Genomic DNA, 17,964 nt, shown 5'->3' with positions numbered 1-17,964 from the left:
CATGCCGACTTTGCCTCGGCGGGCTTCTTGCTTTGCTTGGATTTATTCCAGGACTGAGCCGGCTTCCAAATCCCCTTGGATTGCTCGGGCTTTGCGGAGGGCTGTTGACGTTGGGATTTATCTGAACGAAAGTAACGAAAATTAGGACCTTGTCCCTTAGGCTTGTTCTTATTCTGCGGTAAAAAGGCACCTTTGCCTCCAGTAACTGTGGAGATAATTGAGTCCAGGCCTGGACCAAATAGAATCTTTCCCTTAAATGGGAGGGTAATAAGTCTTGACTTAGAAGTCATGTTCACAGACCAGGACTTCAGCCAGAGTGCCCTATTTTGCTTGAACAGAAAAACCTGAAGCCTTGGCATTCAGGCAAATAATTAGCATATTTGCATCACAAATAAAAGAATTAGCCTCCCTTAAGGCCTTAATTCTTTTCTGGATCACGTCGAGGGGACCCTCCACCTTGATTAACTCAGATAAGGAGTCGCACAAGTAGGTAGCCTCTCCAGCAACAGCCGCTGCCGGTTGAAACAAATATCCTGTATGTTGAAACATCTTTCTTAACAGAGTTTCTATCTTCTTATCCATGGGCTCTTTAAACGACGAACCATCCACAAGCGGGATAGTAGAGCATTTAGCAAGCATGGAGATAGCGCCATCCACCTTGGGGATGGAACCCCACAACTCCAGTTGATAGTCCGGGACCAATTTTTTAAAGGAAGAAGGGGAAAACGAAGAACCAAGTCTTTTCCATTCATTCTTAATAATGTTCGCCATCTTTACGGGAAAGTTTGTGGTACAACCCTGTCCAACTAGACCTTATCTAATTTAGGAATCAAAGGTTCCTCTGGCAATTTTGGCTCTGGAACCTCTAACGTAGCCAAAACTTCCTTCAGCAGAAAGCGTAAATGCTCAATCCTAAATCTAAAGTCTGGTTCCTCCACAGCTGGAGGCTTAAAGGCAGCAGATTCCGACCCAGAAAGAGCACCCTCTGAAGTATCAGAGGCGCCTTCATCATCGGATAATCTCCAATCAGATAAATCCAATAAGCTAGTAGATGACCCCTGGAAAGGATAGCAATATTTGACCTTTCGCTTAGCAGGGCGAGGTAAAGCACTAAAGGCCGCAGACACTGCCGTTTGTAACTGCTCAGTAAAGTCTGGCGGTAAAAGGGCCCCTCCAGATGGAGGATTAGGAGTGCTACGAAAAGCTGCATGTGTATTAGGAGATGACTGTAGGGTGCGCACCTCACGGGACGGAGACTCCTCAGAGGTGGATGGCTCAGTGGTATCAAACATATTAACTTTCTTTGATATGATTACTTTATCAAGGCATGTGGAACATAATTGAACAGGCGGGTATACCATGGCCTCCTTACACTATAGACAGGTATTAGACTTCAGTAAAGAGGGAGTACCCTCTAACGCATCAGAATGTACGTTCCAACATCTGCCTGAGCCTCATCTCACACATATCGCAGCATAATCAAATAAACTTATGTGATTATTCCCCCTGTTCAATAATCCCCCTTACGGAGATATTAACCCTTGATTTCATACAGATAAAAGGAGCCACACTGTGACCCTGTCTTCTTGCGTTATCATATGTGTAAAACACATGACATGACAGTCTTGTAGCATCACTCCTGACATGGACTTGAGTGATGGAGACAGGCAGTGAAACTCGTTAACACTGATTGCTTAGGAGCTGTTAATACGAGTCTGGATGCGTTCGCAGAAAGACTCTTCCTGCATCTCCAGACTCTAACATTCGTAAATGCTCTCACTGACATGACTACTTAAAACTCCAGTTTTCCCCAAGTTTGCTTTGCAGCTAACATTGATTAAAAAAAGGATATTTTCTTCTGCTATTCCTAGCAATGGAAAAATTATTCTCAGAGTTCAGTTTCATAATTCTCTTCTTAATATCAAGTTGCACAATTGCCATAAACGGATGAACCTAACCTTAACACAATAGGAAGAATAACCTTTTTAATCAGGCAAAACTGAAACTAACTTTTACTGAAATTTCCTAAGCAATTTCATAGGAAGCATTTGAACCATAAATTACAGAAACCCAAAGTTTGAAACCCCACCTTTTAGGATGTAGATAAGATTCCTCCCCATCCTACTACATACCATCTTAGTTCATAAGCAGTAACTATGGGAGGAATGTTTTGTGATTGCTACATAGTGCATGGAGACAAATATATATATATATATATATATATATATATATATATATATATATATATATATATATATATATATATATATATACACACACACACACACACATTTCATCTGGTTTAATTTTGTTTCTTTTTATCTTGGCTCATTCTAGTAGCACTCACCAAATTATTGTCATAAAAAAATAAAAAAAACTCTTTGGGTGGTAATAAATGATTCCAGATGGAACATCCAGCTGTACTTGCCCTGGAAAGTCATGACAAATGCTCTGTGTTTGGATGCAAGATCCTTAGAAGGGGCAGCAATCAGAATGCATCCAATTATTGTCATGCTCTAAACAAAGTTTTGCAAAAAACACCACTAGAACTAGTGCAGGACCCAAGGAGAACACAATTTAGAAATGGTTGTTTCCCACTGCAACTCTGAGAAAGCTCTGATGCATAACAGTAAATTGAATACTCAGATATAGGTCTTTGAGTTCTATCTCCCAAAAATGGTTGTGAAAGATTAACTTTGATAAGAGGCAGAGATTCAGTTATTCCCGTTTGATCCATGCCTGAAGCTATTACACGTTACCATGAGCCTCTTTCTTTGGATCCAGAAACAGGCAGAAGTGGAGCACAATTTTGTAATGATAAAGTTAAACCCTATGAGTGGCTTTGAGAAGCACAGAAAAATAAATATAAAATATCTTTTGCACAGGATCTACTGATAAAAAATTATCTGTTGGTGAGGCATTCTTGAATGTTAAAATGCAACCTTCCCTAAAAATGGAGTCTACTCAGAATTGTAAAAACAGTGAGATACGTGCTCCTACTAGGGAATGCAAGTCAGGTATAATCTAATATAGAATTAGCTTTAATGAACTCTACCATGGCCTCTTACTTTCATTTATAATATCCTATTTCTAACCAAAATGTGTCTCTGAATGTGGTTTCATTATCTTGACAAACTAAAATTGCTTTTAATGGTGCAAGATTATAATGTTGATATTCTGATTTGATAACTTTATGGAATATATGTGCTTTCAACATATTAGCCATAAAAGGTATGAGGAAAACACTTGGTATGGAAATGGCATTTGCAATCCATTGCGTCACTCAGACTTCCCTGAAGGTGATATTAGCTTTACCATAATCAAGTCTGCAGTAACTTCAGCTAAAAAACACTAGAAAAATGTTTGAAGCTATGACCAATATGGCTTGTGACAACACACCTGCTAGGAGACTCTTTTCTGGGTCAGCTAATAAAAACCCAGAGGCTTTGATAATAGACACTATTTTTCTAGTTTAGGATAAAACATGCGTTGTATCCCATCTTTCACTTTTTAACATTCATCCTCTCTATCAGGAAAAAACATGAGCAAATTATGGATGCCGTTTTATTTATATGAACAACCTTCTCTGATTTTATTTATATTTTGTAAAAAAATCACAGAATTTAAAATTATTATTTGTCAAACTATATTGACTAATAATCCCTCCCACCTAAACACAACTTCAAAGCTGGCTATCATATAAGAAAATGTATCCACTCCCCTCTATGTATGGACAGGAAATTAAGTACTTACCACTGGAAGAGGGAATTGTAGAGGTTCTTACACATGCAGAGTTATCAGGTAGTGGAGGTTTGGACCCTGAAATAGAGAAAGTAGGTAATCACATCAGACAATATCTAATCTAATAAAACAACCAAACCTTCAATACTACAGATTTCAATACATTCTACAATTTGAAAAAAATCTGAGACCAATCAACCTAAGGCAGACTCCCACCAGGTCTATTACTGAAATTATTGTTGAGACTCCACAATATTGGTACAATTGCTTGTCTGCTAAGATAGTCCTCACAACTGCTAGAAACAGGAGTGAAACACAATTTTGCACTGCTAAAGTTAAACTCTATGAGTAGTTTTGATAAGCACAGATACATACATTTAAAATATATTTTCCACATGATCTACTGGAGTTGGTAATGTGATAAAAATATCTGTTGGTTAGGAATTCTTGAATTTTATAGTGCAAACCTCCCTAATCCTAAAATAATGAGGCTGCTTAGAATTCTAGAAAACAAAATTTATGCTTACCTCATAAATTTATTACTTTCTTGACACAGTGAGTCGACGGATCATCAGTAATTACTATTGGTAATATCACTCCTGGCCAGCAGGAGGAGGCAAAGAGCACCACAGCAAAGCTGTTAAATATCACTTCCCTTCCCACAACCCCCAGTCATTTGATCGAAGGAAAAGGAAAGGAAGCAACACAAGGTGCAGAAGTGCCTGAGGATTATATGACAAAAAAAAACCTGTCTGAAAATACAGGGCGAGCCGTGGACTCACAAAATAAATAAATGTATCAGGTAAGCATAAATTTAGTTTTGTTTCTAATGACATGGTGAGTCCACGGATCATCAGTAATTACTATTGGGAATCAATACCCAAGCTAGAGTACATAGATGATAAGGGAGGTACAAGACAGGGAACCTAAACAGAAGGCACCACTGCTTGAAGAACCTTTCTCCCAAAAGAAGCCTCAGCCGAGACAAAAGTATCAAATTTATAAAATTTTGAAAAAGCTTGCCGATAGGACCAAGTTGCAGCCTTGCAAATCTGTTCCAGAGACGCTTCATTTTTGAAAGCCTAGGAGGAAGAAACAGCCCTTGTGGAATGAGCCGTAATTCTCTCTGGAGGCTGCTGTCCAGCAGTTTCATAGGCCAAGCGAATAATACTCTTCAGAAAGAGAAGTAGCCGTAGCTTTCTGACCCTTGCGTTTCCCAGAGAAAATGACAAACAAAGCAGAAGACTGGCGAAAATCCTTAGTCTCCTGTAAATAGGTTTGAACACAGGCCTGAATCTGACCAAGGTCTGACAGAAGAACTGCACATCTGACAGAAGGACTGCACATCTGCCAGACGTTTATGCAACAAAATAGATAAGGCCGATATTTGACTCGTCAAAGTACCCTCCTGGAGAAAGGACAAAATTCTAAGAATCCTGACTCTACTCCACGAGAACCCCTTGGATTCACACCAGAACAGATATCTGCACCATATCTTGTGGTAAATCTTTCTAGTCACAGGCTTACGAGCCTGAATCAAGGTCTCAATGAATGACTCTGAAAACCCGCGCTTAGATAGAATTAAGCGTTCAATCTCCAAGCAGTCAGCTTCAGAGAAACAAGATGGAAGAGAAGACATCTCCACTAGGTCTGCATACCAGATCCTGCGAGGCCACGCTGGATCAAAGAGGATCACTGACACCTTCTCCTGTTTGATTCGAGCAATGATCCGTGGAAGGAGAGCGAACGGAGGAAATAGGTATGCTAGACTTAAATTCCAAGGGACCACCAAAGCATCTATCAGTACAGCCTGAGGATCCCTTGACCTCGACCCGTACCTCAGGAGCTTGGCATTCTGTCGAGATGCCATGAGATCCAGCTCCGGCTGTCCCCATTTGAGAATCAAATTGAAAAACACCTCCGGATGGAGTTCCCACTCCACCGGGTGAAAGGTCTGTCTGCTCAGAAAATCCGCTTCCCAGTTGTCCACTCCTGGAATGTGGATCACAGATAGACAGCAGTTGTGGGTCTCTGCCCACTGAATAATCTTGGATACCTCTGTCATGGCCAAGGAACTCAGAGTTCCTCCCTGATGGTTGATGTAAGCCACTGAAGTTATGTTGTCCGACTGGAACCTGATAAACCGGGCTGAAGCTGAGGCCTGCTCTAGGATGTTTATGGAGAGAACCGACTCCTCCCGAGTCCATATCCCCTGAGCCTTTAGCGAGCCCCAGACTGCTCCCCATCCCAGCAGACTGGCATCCGTGGTCACAATCACCCAGGTAAGTCTGCGGAAGCAGGCTCCATGGGAGAGATGTTCCTGAGACAACCACCAAGGAAGAGAATCTCTTGTCGCCTGATCCAGTTCTAATCTTGGAGACAGATCTGCACATAATCCCCGTTCCATTGTTTGAGCATGCAAAACTGCAGAGGCCTGAGATGGAACCGAGTAAACGGAATGATGTCCATGGCAGCTACTATCAGACCAATTACCTCCATACATTAGGCCACTGACGGCCGAGAAGAGGACTGAAGGGCAAGACAAGTGTCGAAGAGCTTTGTTCTTCTGACCTCCGTCAGAAATATTTTCATTGATAAGAAATCTATTATAGTTCCCAAGAACACTACCCTTGTAGCTGGAATCAAGGAACTCTTTCCCAAGCGTCCAAACTCTTTTCCCAAAAGCGCAGAAAAGATAACATATCCGTGTGGGAGTTTGCTTGTTGAAAAGATGGTGCCTGAACAAGAATGTCGTCCAGATAAGGCACCACTGCAATGCCCCACAACTAGATCACCGCCAACAGTGCTCCCAGGACCTTTGAGAAAATTCTGGGAGCTGTGGCAAGGCCGAATAGAAGAGCCACAAACTGAAAGTGTTTGTCTAGAAACACGAACCTCAGAAACCTGTGATGATCCCTGTGGATGGAAACATTCAGGTACGCAGCCTTTAAATCTACTGTCGTCATGAATTAACCCTCTTGAACCAAGGGGAGAATGGAACGAATAGTTTCCATCTTGAATGATGGTACTCTGAGGAACTTGTTTAGACTCTTGAGGTCTAAAATCGGTCTGAAAGTTCCCTATTTTTTGGGAACCACGAACAGATTGAAGTAGAATCCCAGACCCTGTTCCTGCATTGGAACAGGAACTATCACTCCCAGGTCAGAAAGGTCTCTGACACAGTTTAAGAACGCCTCTCTCTTTATCTGGTCTACAGATAATCTTGAGAGCAGAAACCTGCCCCTGGGAGGAAAGGTCTTGAACTCTAGTTTGTATCCCTGGGACACGATGTCCACCGCCAAGGGATCCGTAACAAAACAAACCCAGGCCTGAGCGAAGAAGGAAAGTCTGCCCCCCCCACAAGATCTGCTCCCTGATCGGGGACAGACCCCTCATGCTGACTTTGAGTCATTAATGGGCTTCTTAGATTGCTTCCCCTTATTGCAAGACTGATTGGACTTCCAGGAAGGCTTGGACTGTTCCTGCTTGGCAGAGGGAGAAGAAGGCTTACCTTTAAAGTTTCAAAAGGAACGAAAATTACTCTGATGTCCTTTCTGCTTATTCCTCTTATCCTGAGGGAGGAAATGTCCCTTTCTTCCCGTAATGTCTGAAATAATTTCAGCCAAGCTCGGGCCAAACAAGGTCTTACCCTTGTAGGGAATTGCCAAACGCTTAGACTTAGATGACAAATCTGCAGACCAGGACTTCAACCATAAAGCTCTGAGGGCCAGTACGGCAAAGCCAGAAATCTTTGCTCCCAACTTATTAACTTGTAGGGAAGCATCCGTAATAAAGGAATTGGCCAATTTAAGAGCCTTGATCCTATCCTGGATCTCTTCAAGGGGAGTATTTCTCTGAATCGAATCAGACAGCGCATCAAACCAGTATGCTGCCGCATTTATGACGGTAGCAATACATAATGCAGGTTGCCATTGTAAACCCTGGTGTACATACATCTTTTTAAGTAAACCTTCCAACTTCTTATCCATAGAATCCTTAAAAGAAGATCTATCCTCAATGGGGATAGTGGTTCTCTTAGCCAAGGTAGAAATTGCCCCTTCCACCTTGGGGACCGTCTGCCAAGACTCCTTGATAAAGTCAGCTATTGGAAACATCTTCTTAAAAATTGGGGATGGAGAAAAAGGGATACCAGGTCTCTCCCATTCCTGAGCAATAATCTATGTAGCCCGGTCTGGTACAGGAAAAACCTCCACTGCCAAAGGTACATGAAAGTATTGGTTTAGCTTACTAGACTTCTTAGGATTGACCACGACAGTCGTGTCGGAGTCGTCCAAGGTAGCCAAAACCTCCTGAAGTAACAAACGGAGGTGTTCCAGCTTAAACCTGAAGGATACAACTTCAGCATCAGAAGAAGGAATTACACTGTCTGAGTCTGAGATTTCACCTTCAGATGCTACCGAAGTATCTTCCTCCTCAGACTTCTGGGAGGGAACATTCGGAATAGCCACGACTGTGTCAGAAACCTTACTCACTGATTCCTTACATTTCCTCTTGCGCTTTCCCTGCAGCATGGGAAAAGCCGACAGCGCATCAGTTACCGCAGAAGATATGTGGGTAGCAATGTTTTGCTACCAACCGGAGTGTGAGAGGAAGCGCAGGGCACTGCATGTGTGGACGATAATGTTTGGGACACTTAAGAAGAAAGCTGCGGCATCTCTTGAACATGAGAACGCTGAACAGCATCCGCCTTAGTTAATGGTGGCTCAGAATCAAAAAGTCTATCCCTGTAATGTAATGTTCTTTTAATACAAGAAGGACAAAAAGGGATTGGTGGTTCCACATTTGAATCAAAACACAAGCTACATGTAACGTTTTGCAGGGCCTCTTGGTCCATCTTACCCAGTAACCCGACAAATTAAAGAAAAACTGTTTTAACTCTCTTAAAAAAAACTGCTTTAAAATTGTTTCTCAAAAAAACGTTACTGTCACATTAAATTTTAAACATAATCTTAATTTTAACTGCAGCAACAGCACAATAAAAGACCTCAGGCAGCCTCTTCACCTCAGCACTCTTTGATGAGGTGCAACCGGATTAAGGATTTATAGACGATCCGGAGCTCCCAGAGACGCAATCAAGAAGGGAAGTGATACTTAACAGCTTTGCTGTGGTGCTCTTTGCCTCCTCCTGCTGGCCAGGAGTGATATTCCCAATAATAATTACTGATGATCCGTGGACTAACTGTGTCATTAGAAAGAAATAGCAACAGATGTGCTCCTACTAGGGAATTCATGTCAGGTGTAATATCAAATTAGCTTTAATGACCATGCCCTCTTACTTTCATTTAGAATATCTGGCCAAAATGCGTCTCTGAGTATGGATTATCTTGAGAAATGAAAAAACTGAAACGCCAGTAAAGTAGAAAGACCTTGCTAATCTGATTCTATAACTGTATGGAAGAACTATACTGTACCTTTTTGAACACTTGGAAATTATGAAATCTAGGTGCTATCAGCATATTAGCCATAAAAGGTAACCGGCAAACACTTGGTTTCTAAATGACATTTGCAACCCAATATTTCAATCACAGCTCCACATATTAGCTTCCACTGTCATCACATCTGCAGTACCTTCAGCTAGAATACACAAGACAAATATGTGACGTTATGACCAGTATGGCTTGTGACAGTACACCTGCCAACAGAACGTTTTCTGGGTCAGCTAACAAACACTCTGAGGCTTTGATAATAGACACTATTTCCCCTATTTATGATAAAGCATGATATGTGTTGTATCCTATCTTTCACCCTCTCTATCAGGAACAAACATGAGAAAATTATAAATGGCATTTTATGTATAAGATCTACCGTTTCTCATGTGTCTGAATTTTGAAAATGGCACAGAATTTAAAATGAATATTTGCTATTCCCTCACAAATCTAAACACACTTTCAAAGCTGCTTTTCAGATAAGAACCTTCTATGTATGGACAGGAATAATAAAACTTACCACTGGAGGAGGGCGCTGAATTGTTCACACATACAGAAGCATCAGGCAGTGGAGCTTTAGATCATGTAACAGAGAAAGTAGGTACTTGCATCAGATAAGACAGTTACCCAAATCCTCAGTACTACATATTTCAATACATATTTAAATGTTTAAAACTCACAGACAACTCAACCAAAGGCAAAATCCCAGTAGAGTTACAAAAAAATTTTTTCTTTTTTAAGCAACGCAGATTTGCGTGTCACCAATTTTGGAATTATATCTCAATCAGCCAGCTCTATTTATGCCGCTAAATAATGTGTTTATCTACAGCCATTTGTAATGTCTATCAGATAAGCAGCTTCAGCATAGTATATAGGTACCAGTTTTACTTAAAAATATTGTGGTATTTGCTGATTCCCTAAACCTACTGTTGCTAACCATGGTGGAATAAACCCTATGCCGTTCATCTTTTCTGGTTAATAAATGTGATTAGACAATAGAGCATGATCTCAGTTCTGACATTAAAGGGAAATAAAACCCCCCCAAAAATTTTGTGATTCAGATAGAGCATATAATTAAAAATAAAAAATAAGTTCCCCATGTACTTTTATCAAATGTCCTTAGTTCTCATGGTATTCTTTGTTGAACATATACCTAGGTAGGTGTCAGGAAATAGTTCTGTAATCTAGGGTTCTTGCAAATGAATAACATTCTTGCAAAAATGCTATCATATAGTGCTCCAAACACATATACTCTCCGGGGTTTACATACCTGCTTTTCAACAAAATATACCAAGAGAACAAAGAATATGTGAAACCTGTAATAGAAGTAAATTAGAAAGTTGTTGCATGCTCTGTCTGAATCATGAAATAAAAAATGGGTTTCATATCCCTTTAATTCATCTCACTTCAATCAGAATTCCATGTGGAGAAAAAAATCATAAAGGGTTGCGGTATTGTGTTAGAGATGCAAAAGGAGATCCTGTACAAAAAGGGTTAAAAGATGTGGGGTCCAATTAGACTGTTGTAAGAGAAACTCAAGGTAAGGATTAGCAACACAAGGGGAAGATTACAAATAGGGGTTTTGTGCTCTCATGGAATGGAGCTAAATTTCAACAAAGTGTATCAAGAGTTAATTCAATAAAACTAGTCAATAATTTCCTAAATAGAGTTGTTTACTTATGGACACAACATTTATCCACGGATCTTTTTCCAGATTGCACATAGCTTTACCACATAGGGTCTGGGAGATAACTGAAGAGAGAGAAGAGAAACTAATGCACCTGGAATACACCGGGAATACAGCACTACATAAATATTGATGGCAGATAAGAGCCATAGGCCCAGCAAGTCTGCCCGACCTTACCTAACAGTATAAACTTATCTAGTTCGTAGGATAGCCTTATGCTTGTCCCAGGCATTTTTAAAGTCCCCCACAGTGTTTGTCATTACTACCTCTTGAGGAAGTTTATTCCATAAATCAATCACTCTTACTGTAAATAAGCTTCCTCAAATTACTCCTGAATCTACTACCCTTTAGCTTGAGATCATGACCCCTTGTTCTTGAATTTACCATTTTATGTAAAATACCCACAGCCTCAGTTTTACTAAGCCCTTTAACATACTTGAAAGTTGCTATCATATCACCTCCTTCCCTTCTCTCCTCTAAGCTATACATATTTAGGTCATTGAGCCTATCCTGGTAAGTTTTATTTTTTAGACCATGTACCATTTTGGTAGCCCTCCTTTGCACAGATTCAAATTTGTTAATATCCTTCTGAAGATATGGTCTCCAGAACTGCACACAATACTCAAGATGAGGCCTAACTAATGATCTATATAGTGGCATAAGAACCTTACTATTTCTGCTGCAAATACCTCTACCAATACATCCAAGCATTCTGCTAGCCTTACTCGCTGCATTGCTACATTGTTTACTAAGTTTTAAATCATCTGAAATAATAATTCCCAAATCCTGTTCCTCATCTGTAACAGTCAGTAAAGTGTCATTGAGTCTGTAATTAACATTTGAATTTTTCTTCCCTAAATGCATTAATTTACACTTTGCTGTGTTAAACTTTAGATCCCAGTCGTTTGTCCAATCCTCCAATTGTTGTATATCACTTCTCATTTTATCTACCCCCCCTGAAACATCCACTCTGTTACAAATTTTTGTATCATCTGCAAACAGACATACTTTCCCCTGTAGCCCTTTGCTGATATCACAGATAAATATTTTAAACAAAACAGGCCCCAGAACAGACCCCTGAGGAACACCACTAGTAGCATCCCCCTCTGTTATAGCCAAACCTCTACTCAGGCATAGTACCCAAGAACTGGCGTAAAGCTGATGTGGTGCCACTTTTTAAAAAAGGGAAGCAGGGCTGATCCAGGAAGCATTAAACAAGTTAGTCTGACATCAATAGTGGGGAAGATGCTTTAAGGTATTATAAGGGATTATACTGATGAGTATATTTGTGTAAACAAGATTATGAGTTCAAATCAGCATGGTTTTATGAGAAATAGATCATGTCAAACTAATCTTATTAGATTTTACGTAAGTAAAAATATAGATAAAGGAGAATCAGTTGATTTGGATTTTGTAAAGGTGTTTGATACAGTGCCACATGAGAGATTAATGTACAAAATGAAGGGACTGGGAATAGCTGAAAATGTTAGCTCATGGATAAATAACTGGATAAAAGATGGGGAGCAACGAGTAGTAGTAAACGGATCATACTCAGATTAAACAAAGAGTTCCCCAGGGATCAGTACTGCGCCCTGTTCTTTTTAATATTTAATGAATGACTTGGAGCAAGGATTAAAATAGCAACATCTCTAATTTTGCAGATCATACAAAGTTGTGTAAGGTCATTAAATCAGTGACGGATGAAGTTGCTTTACAAGGGGATCTACAAAAAATTAGAAGTATGGGCAGGTAAATGGATAATGGGATTTAATACTGGAAAATGCAAGGTTGTACATTTTGGAAGTAAAGAACAGCAGGCAATCTATTATTATAAATAGGACTAGACTTAGCCAAACAGGGGTGAAAAGGGATGTGGGAGTATTAATAGATAACAAGCTAAAGATCTGTGCAGAATGCAGGACAGTGGCTTCTAAGGCTAATAAGATACTAGCATGTATTAAAAAAGGCATTGATGCAATGGAGGAAAGCATAATTCTGTCACTATATAAATCCCTGGTAAGACCTCACCTTGAGTATATCTAATAATATAGTAGGACTGTGCTCTAGGCTCAAATACCAGACTCCTCACTAGTCTTAAAAACCCTCAGATTGGGACAGAAAATGGTAATAAAAAACAAAAACATAATTTATGTAAGAACTTACCTGATAAATTCATTTCTTTCATATTAGCAAGAGTCCATGAGCTAGTGACGTATGGGATATACATTCCTACCAGGAGGGGCAAAGTTTCCCAAACCTCAAAATGCCTATAAATACACCCCTCACCACACCCACAATTCAGTTTAACGAATAGCCAAGAAGTGGGGTGATAAAAAAGTGCGAAAGCATATAAAATAAGGAATTGGAATAATTGTGCTTTATACAAAATCATAACCACCACAAAAAAAGGGCGGGCCTCATGGACTCTTGCTAATATGAAAGAAATGAATTTATCAGGTAAGTTCTTACATAAATTATGTTTTCTTTCATGTAATTAGCAAGAGTCCATGAGCTAGTGACGTATGGGATAATGACTACCCAAGATGTGGATCTTTCCACACAAGAGTCACTAGAGAGGGAGGGATAAAATAAAGACAGCCAATTCCTGCTGAAAATAATCCACACCCAAAATAAAGTTTAACGAAAAACATAAGCAGAAGATTCAAACTGAAACCGCTGCCTGAAGTACTTTTCTACCAAAAACTGCTTCAGAAGAAGAAAATACATCAAAATGGTAGAATTTAGTAAAAGTATGCAAAGAGGACCAAGTTGCTGCTTTGCAGATCTGGTCAACCGAAGCTTCATTCCTAAACGCCCAGGAAGTAGATACTGACCTAGTAGAATGAGCTGTAATTCTCTGAGGCGGAATTTTACCCGACTCAACATAGGCAAGATGAATTAAAGATTTCAACCAAGATGCCAAAGAAATGGCAGAAGCTTTCTGGCCTTTCCTAGAACCGGAAAAGATAACAAATAGACTAGAAGTCTTACGGAAAGATTTCGTAGCTTCAACATAATATTTCAAAGCTCTAACAACATCCAAAGAATGCAACGATTTCTCCTTAGAATTCTTAGGATTAGGACATAATGAAGGAACCACAATTTCTCTACTAATGTTGTTGGAATTCACAACTTTAGGTAAAAATTCAAAAGAAGTTCGCAACACCGCCTTATCCTGATGAAAAATCAGAAAAGGAGACTCACAAGAAAGAGCAGATAATTCAGAAACTCTTCTAGCAGAAGAGATGGCCAAAAGGAACAAAACTTTCCAAGAAAGTAATTTAATGTCCAATGAATGCATAGGTTCAAACGGAGGAGCTTGAAGAGCTCCCAGAACCAAATTCAAACTCCAAGGAGGAGAAATTGACTTAATGACAGGTTTTATACGAACCAAAGCTTGTACAAAACAATGAATATCAGGAAGAATAGCAATCTTTCTGTGAAAAAGAACAGAAAGAGCAGAGATTTGTCCTTTCAAAGAACTTGCGGACAAACCCTTATCTAAACCATCCTGAAGAAACTGTAAAATTCTCGGTATTCTAAAAGAATGCCAAGAAAAATGATGAGAAAGACACCAATAAATATAAGTCTTCCAGACTCTATAATATATCTCTCGAGATACAGATTTACGAGCCTGTAACATAGTATTAATCACGGAGTCAGAGAAACCTCTTTGACCAAGAATCAAGCGTTCAATCTCCATACCTTTAAATTTAAGGATTTCAGATCCTGATGGAAAAAAGGGCCTTGTGACAGAAGGTCTGGTCTTAACGGAAGAGTCCACGGTTGGCAAGAGGCCATCCGGACAAGATCCGCATACCAAAACCTGTGAGGCCATGCCGGAGCTACCAGCAGAACAAACGAGCATTCCTTCAGAATCTTGGAGATTACTCTTGGAAGAAGAACTAGAGGCGGAAAGATATAGGCAGGATGATACTTCCAAGGAAGTGATAATGCATCCACTGCCTCCGCCTGAGGATCCCGGGATCTGGACAGATACCTGGGAAGTTTCTTGTTTAGATGGGACGCCATCAGATCTATTTCTGGAAGTTCCCACATTTGAACAATCTGAAGAAATACCTCTGGGTGAAGAGACCATTCGCCCGGATGCAACGTTTGGCGACTGAGATAATCCGCTTCCCAATTGTCTACACCTGGGATATGAACCGCAGAGATTAGACAGGAGCTGGATTCCGCCCAAACCAAGATTCGAGATACTTCTTTCATAGCCAGAGGACTGTGAGTCCCTCCTTGATGATTGATGTATGCCACAGTTGTGACATTGTCTGTCTGAAAACAAATGAACGATTCTCTCTTCAGAAGAGGCCAAAACTGAAGAGCTCTGAAAATTGCACGGAGTTCCAAAATATTGATCGGTAATCTCACCTCCTGAGATTCCCAAACTCCTTGTGCCGTCAGAGATCCCCACACAGCTCCCCAACCTGTGAGACTTGCATCTGTTGAAATTACAGTCCAGGTCGGAAGCACAAAAGAAGCCCCCTGAATTAAACGATGGTGATCTGTCCACCATGTTAGAGAGTGTCGAACAATCGGTTTTAAAGATATTAATTGAGATATCTTCGTGTAATCCTTGCACCATTGCTTCAGCATACAGAGCTGAAGAGGTCGCATGTGAAAACGAGCAAAGGGGATCGCGTCCGATGCAGCAGTCATAAGACCTAGAATTTCCATGCATAAGGCTACCGAAGGGAATGATTGTGACTGAAGGTTTCGACAAGCTGTAATCAACTTTAGACGTCTCTTGTCTGTTAAAGACAGAGTCATGGACACTGAATCCATCTGGAAACCCAGAAAGGTTACCCTTGTCTGAGGAATCAAAGAACTTTTTGGTAAATTGATCCTCCAACCATGATCTTGAAGAAACAACACAAGTCGATTCGTATGAGATTCTGCTAAATGTAAAGACTGAGCAAGTACCAAGATATCGTCCAAATAAGGAAATACCACAATACCCTGTTCTCTGATTACAGACAGCAGGGCACCGAGAACCTTTGTAAAAATTCTTGGAGCTGTAGCTAGGCCAAACGGCAGAGCCACAAATTGGTAATGCTTGTCCAGAAACGAGAATCTCAGGAACTGATAATGATCTGGATGAAACGGAATATGCAGATATGCATCCTGTAAATCTATCGTGGACATATAATTCCCTTGCTGAACAAAAGGTAAGATAGTCCTTACAGTTACCATCTTGAACGTTGGTATCCTTACATAACGATTCAATATTTTTAGATCCAGAACTGGTCTGAAAGAATTCTTCTTCTTTGGTACAATGAAGAGATTTGAATAAAACCCCATCCCCTGTTCCGGAACTGGAACTGGCATAATTACTCCAGTCAACTCTAGATCTGAAACACATTTCAGAAATGCTTGAGCTTTTACTGGATTTACTGGGACACGGGAAAGAAAAAATCTCTTTGCAGGAGGTCTCAACTTGAAACCAATTCTGTACCCTTCTGAAACAATGCTCTGAATCCAAAGATTGTGAACAGAATTGATCCAAATTTCCTTGAAAAAACGTAACCTGCCCCCTACCAGCTGAGCTGGAATGAGGGCCGCACCTTCATGTGGACTTAGAAGCAGGCTTTGCCTTTCTAGCTGGCTTGGATTTATTCCAGACTGGAGATGGTCTCCAAACTGAAACTGCTCCTGAGGATGAAGGATCAGGCTTTTGTTCTTTGTTGAAACGAAAGGAACGAAAACGATTATTAGCCCTGTTTTTACCTTTAGATTTTTTATCCTGTGGTAAAAAAGTTCCTTTCCCACCAGTAACAGTTGAAATAATGGAATCCAACTGAGAACCAAATAATTTGTTACCCTGGAAAGAAATGGAAAGTAAAGTTGATTTAGAAGCCATATCAGCATTCCAAGTTTTAAGCCATAAAGCTCTTCTAGCTAAAATAGCTAGAGACATAAACCTGACATCAACTCTGATAATATCAAAAATGGCATCACAGATAAAATTATTAGCATGCTGAAGAAGAATAATAATATCATGAGAATCACGATGTGTTACTTGTTGCGCTAAAGTTTCCAACCAAAAAGTTGAAGCTGCAGCAACATCAGCCAAAGATATAGCAGGTCTAAGAAGATTACCTGAACACAGATAAGCTTTTCTTAGAAAGGACTCAATTTTCCTATCTAGAGGATCCTTAAACGAAGTACCATCTGACGTAGGAATAGTAGTACGTTTAGCAAGGGTAGAAATAGCCCCATCAACTTTAGGGATCTTGTCCCAAAATTCTAATCTGTCAGACGGCACAGGATATAATTGCTTAAAACGTTTAGAAGGAGTAAATGAATTACCCAAATTATCCCATTCTTTGGAAATTACTGCAGAAATAGCATTAGGAACAGGAAAAACTTCTGGAATAACCACAGGAGCTTTAAATACCTTATCTAAACGTTTAGAATTAGTATCAAGAGGACCAGAATCCTCTATTTCTAAAGCAATTAGAACTTCTTTAAGTAAAGAACGAATAAATTCCATTTTAAATAAATATGAAGATTTATCAGCATCAACCTCAGAGACAGAATCCTCTGAACCAGAGGAGTCATCAGAATCAGAATGATGATGTTCATTTAAAAATTCATCTGTAGGGAGAGAAGTTTTAAAAGATTTTTTATGTTTACTAGAAGGAGAAATAACAGACATAGCCTTCTTTATGGATTCAGAAACAAAATCTCTTATATTATCAGGAACATTCTGCACCTTAGATGTTGAGGGAACTGCAACAGGCAATGGTACTTTACTAAAGGAAATATTATCTGCTTTAACAAGTTTGTCATGACAATCAATACAAACAACAGCTGGAGAAATAGCTACCAAAAGTTTACAGCAGATACACTTAGCTTTGGTAGATTCAGCACTTGACAGCGACTTTCCTGTAGTATCTTCTGGCTCAGATGCAACGTGAGACATCTTGCAATATGTAAGAGAAAAAACAACATATAAAGCAAAATTGATCAAATTCCTTAAATGACAGTTTCAGGAATGGGAAAGAATGCCAAAGAACAAGCTTCTAGCAACCAGAAGCAATAAAAAATGAGACTTAAATAATGTGGAGACAA

At 39.8% G+C, this 17,964-nt stretch overlaps 1 protein-coding gene across 9 annotated transcripts in view; it reads right to left on the bottom strand.

Annotated features, from left to right (window-relative positions):
- The window catches only part of LOC128639111 (tRNA selenocysteine 1-associated protein 1-like), a 159,151-nt gene that overhangs the window by 61,501 nt on the left and 79,686 nt on the right, over positions 1-17,964 (bottom strand). For 6 of the 9 annotated variants that reach the window (XM_053691270.1, XM_053691272.1, XM_053691277.1 and 3 more), the window contains 2 exons: positions 9,709-9,762; positions 3,754-3,819 (listed from right to left, as the gene is read on the bottom strand). In XM_053691270.1, coding sequence (XP_053547245.1) covers positions 3,754-3,819; positions 9,709-9,762 — 120 coding nt within the window. The remainder of the gene's footprint in view (positions 1-3,753; positions 3,820-9,708; positions 9,763-17,964) is intronic. The other 3 variants (XM_053691273.1, XM_053691278.1, XM_053691274.1) reach the window with 1 other exon arrangement.

Source organism: Bombina bombina, chromosome 8, assembly GCF_027579735.1.
Source record: "Bombina bombina isolate aBomBom1 chromosome 8, aBomBom1.pri, whole genome shotgun sequence".
Lineage (NCBI taxonomy): Eukaryota > Metazoa > Chordata > Amphibia > Anura > Bombinatoridae > Bombina > Bombina bombina.
This window is presented reverse-complemented; position numbering and strand designations above follow the sequence as displayed.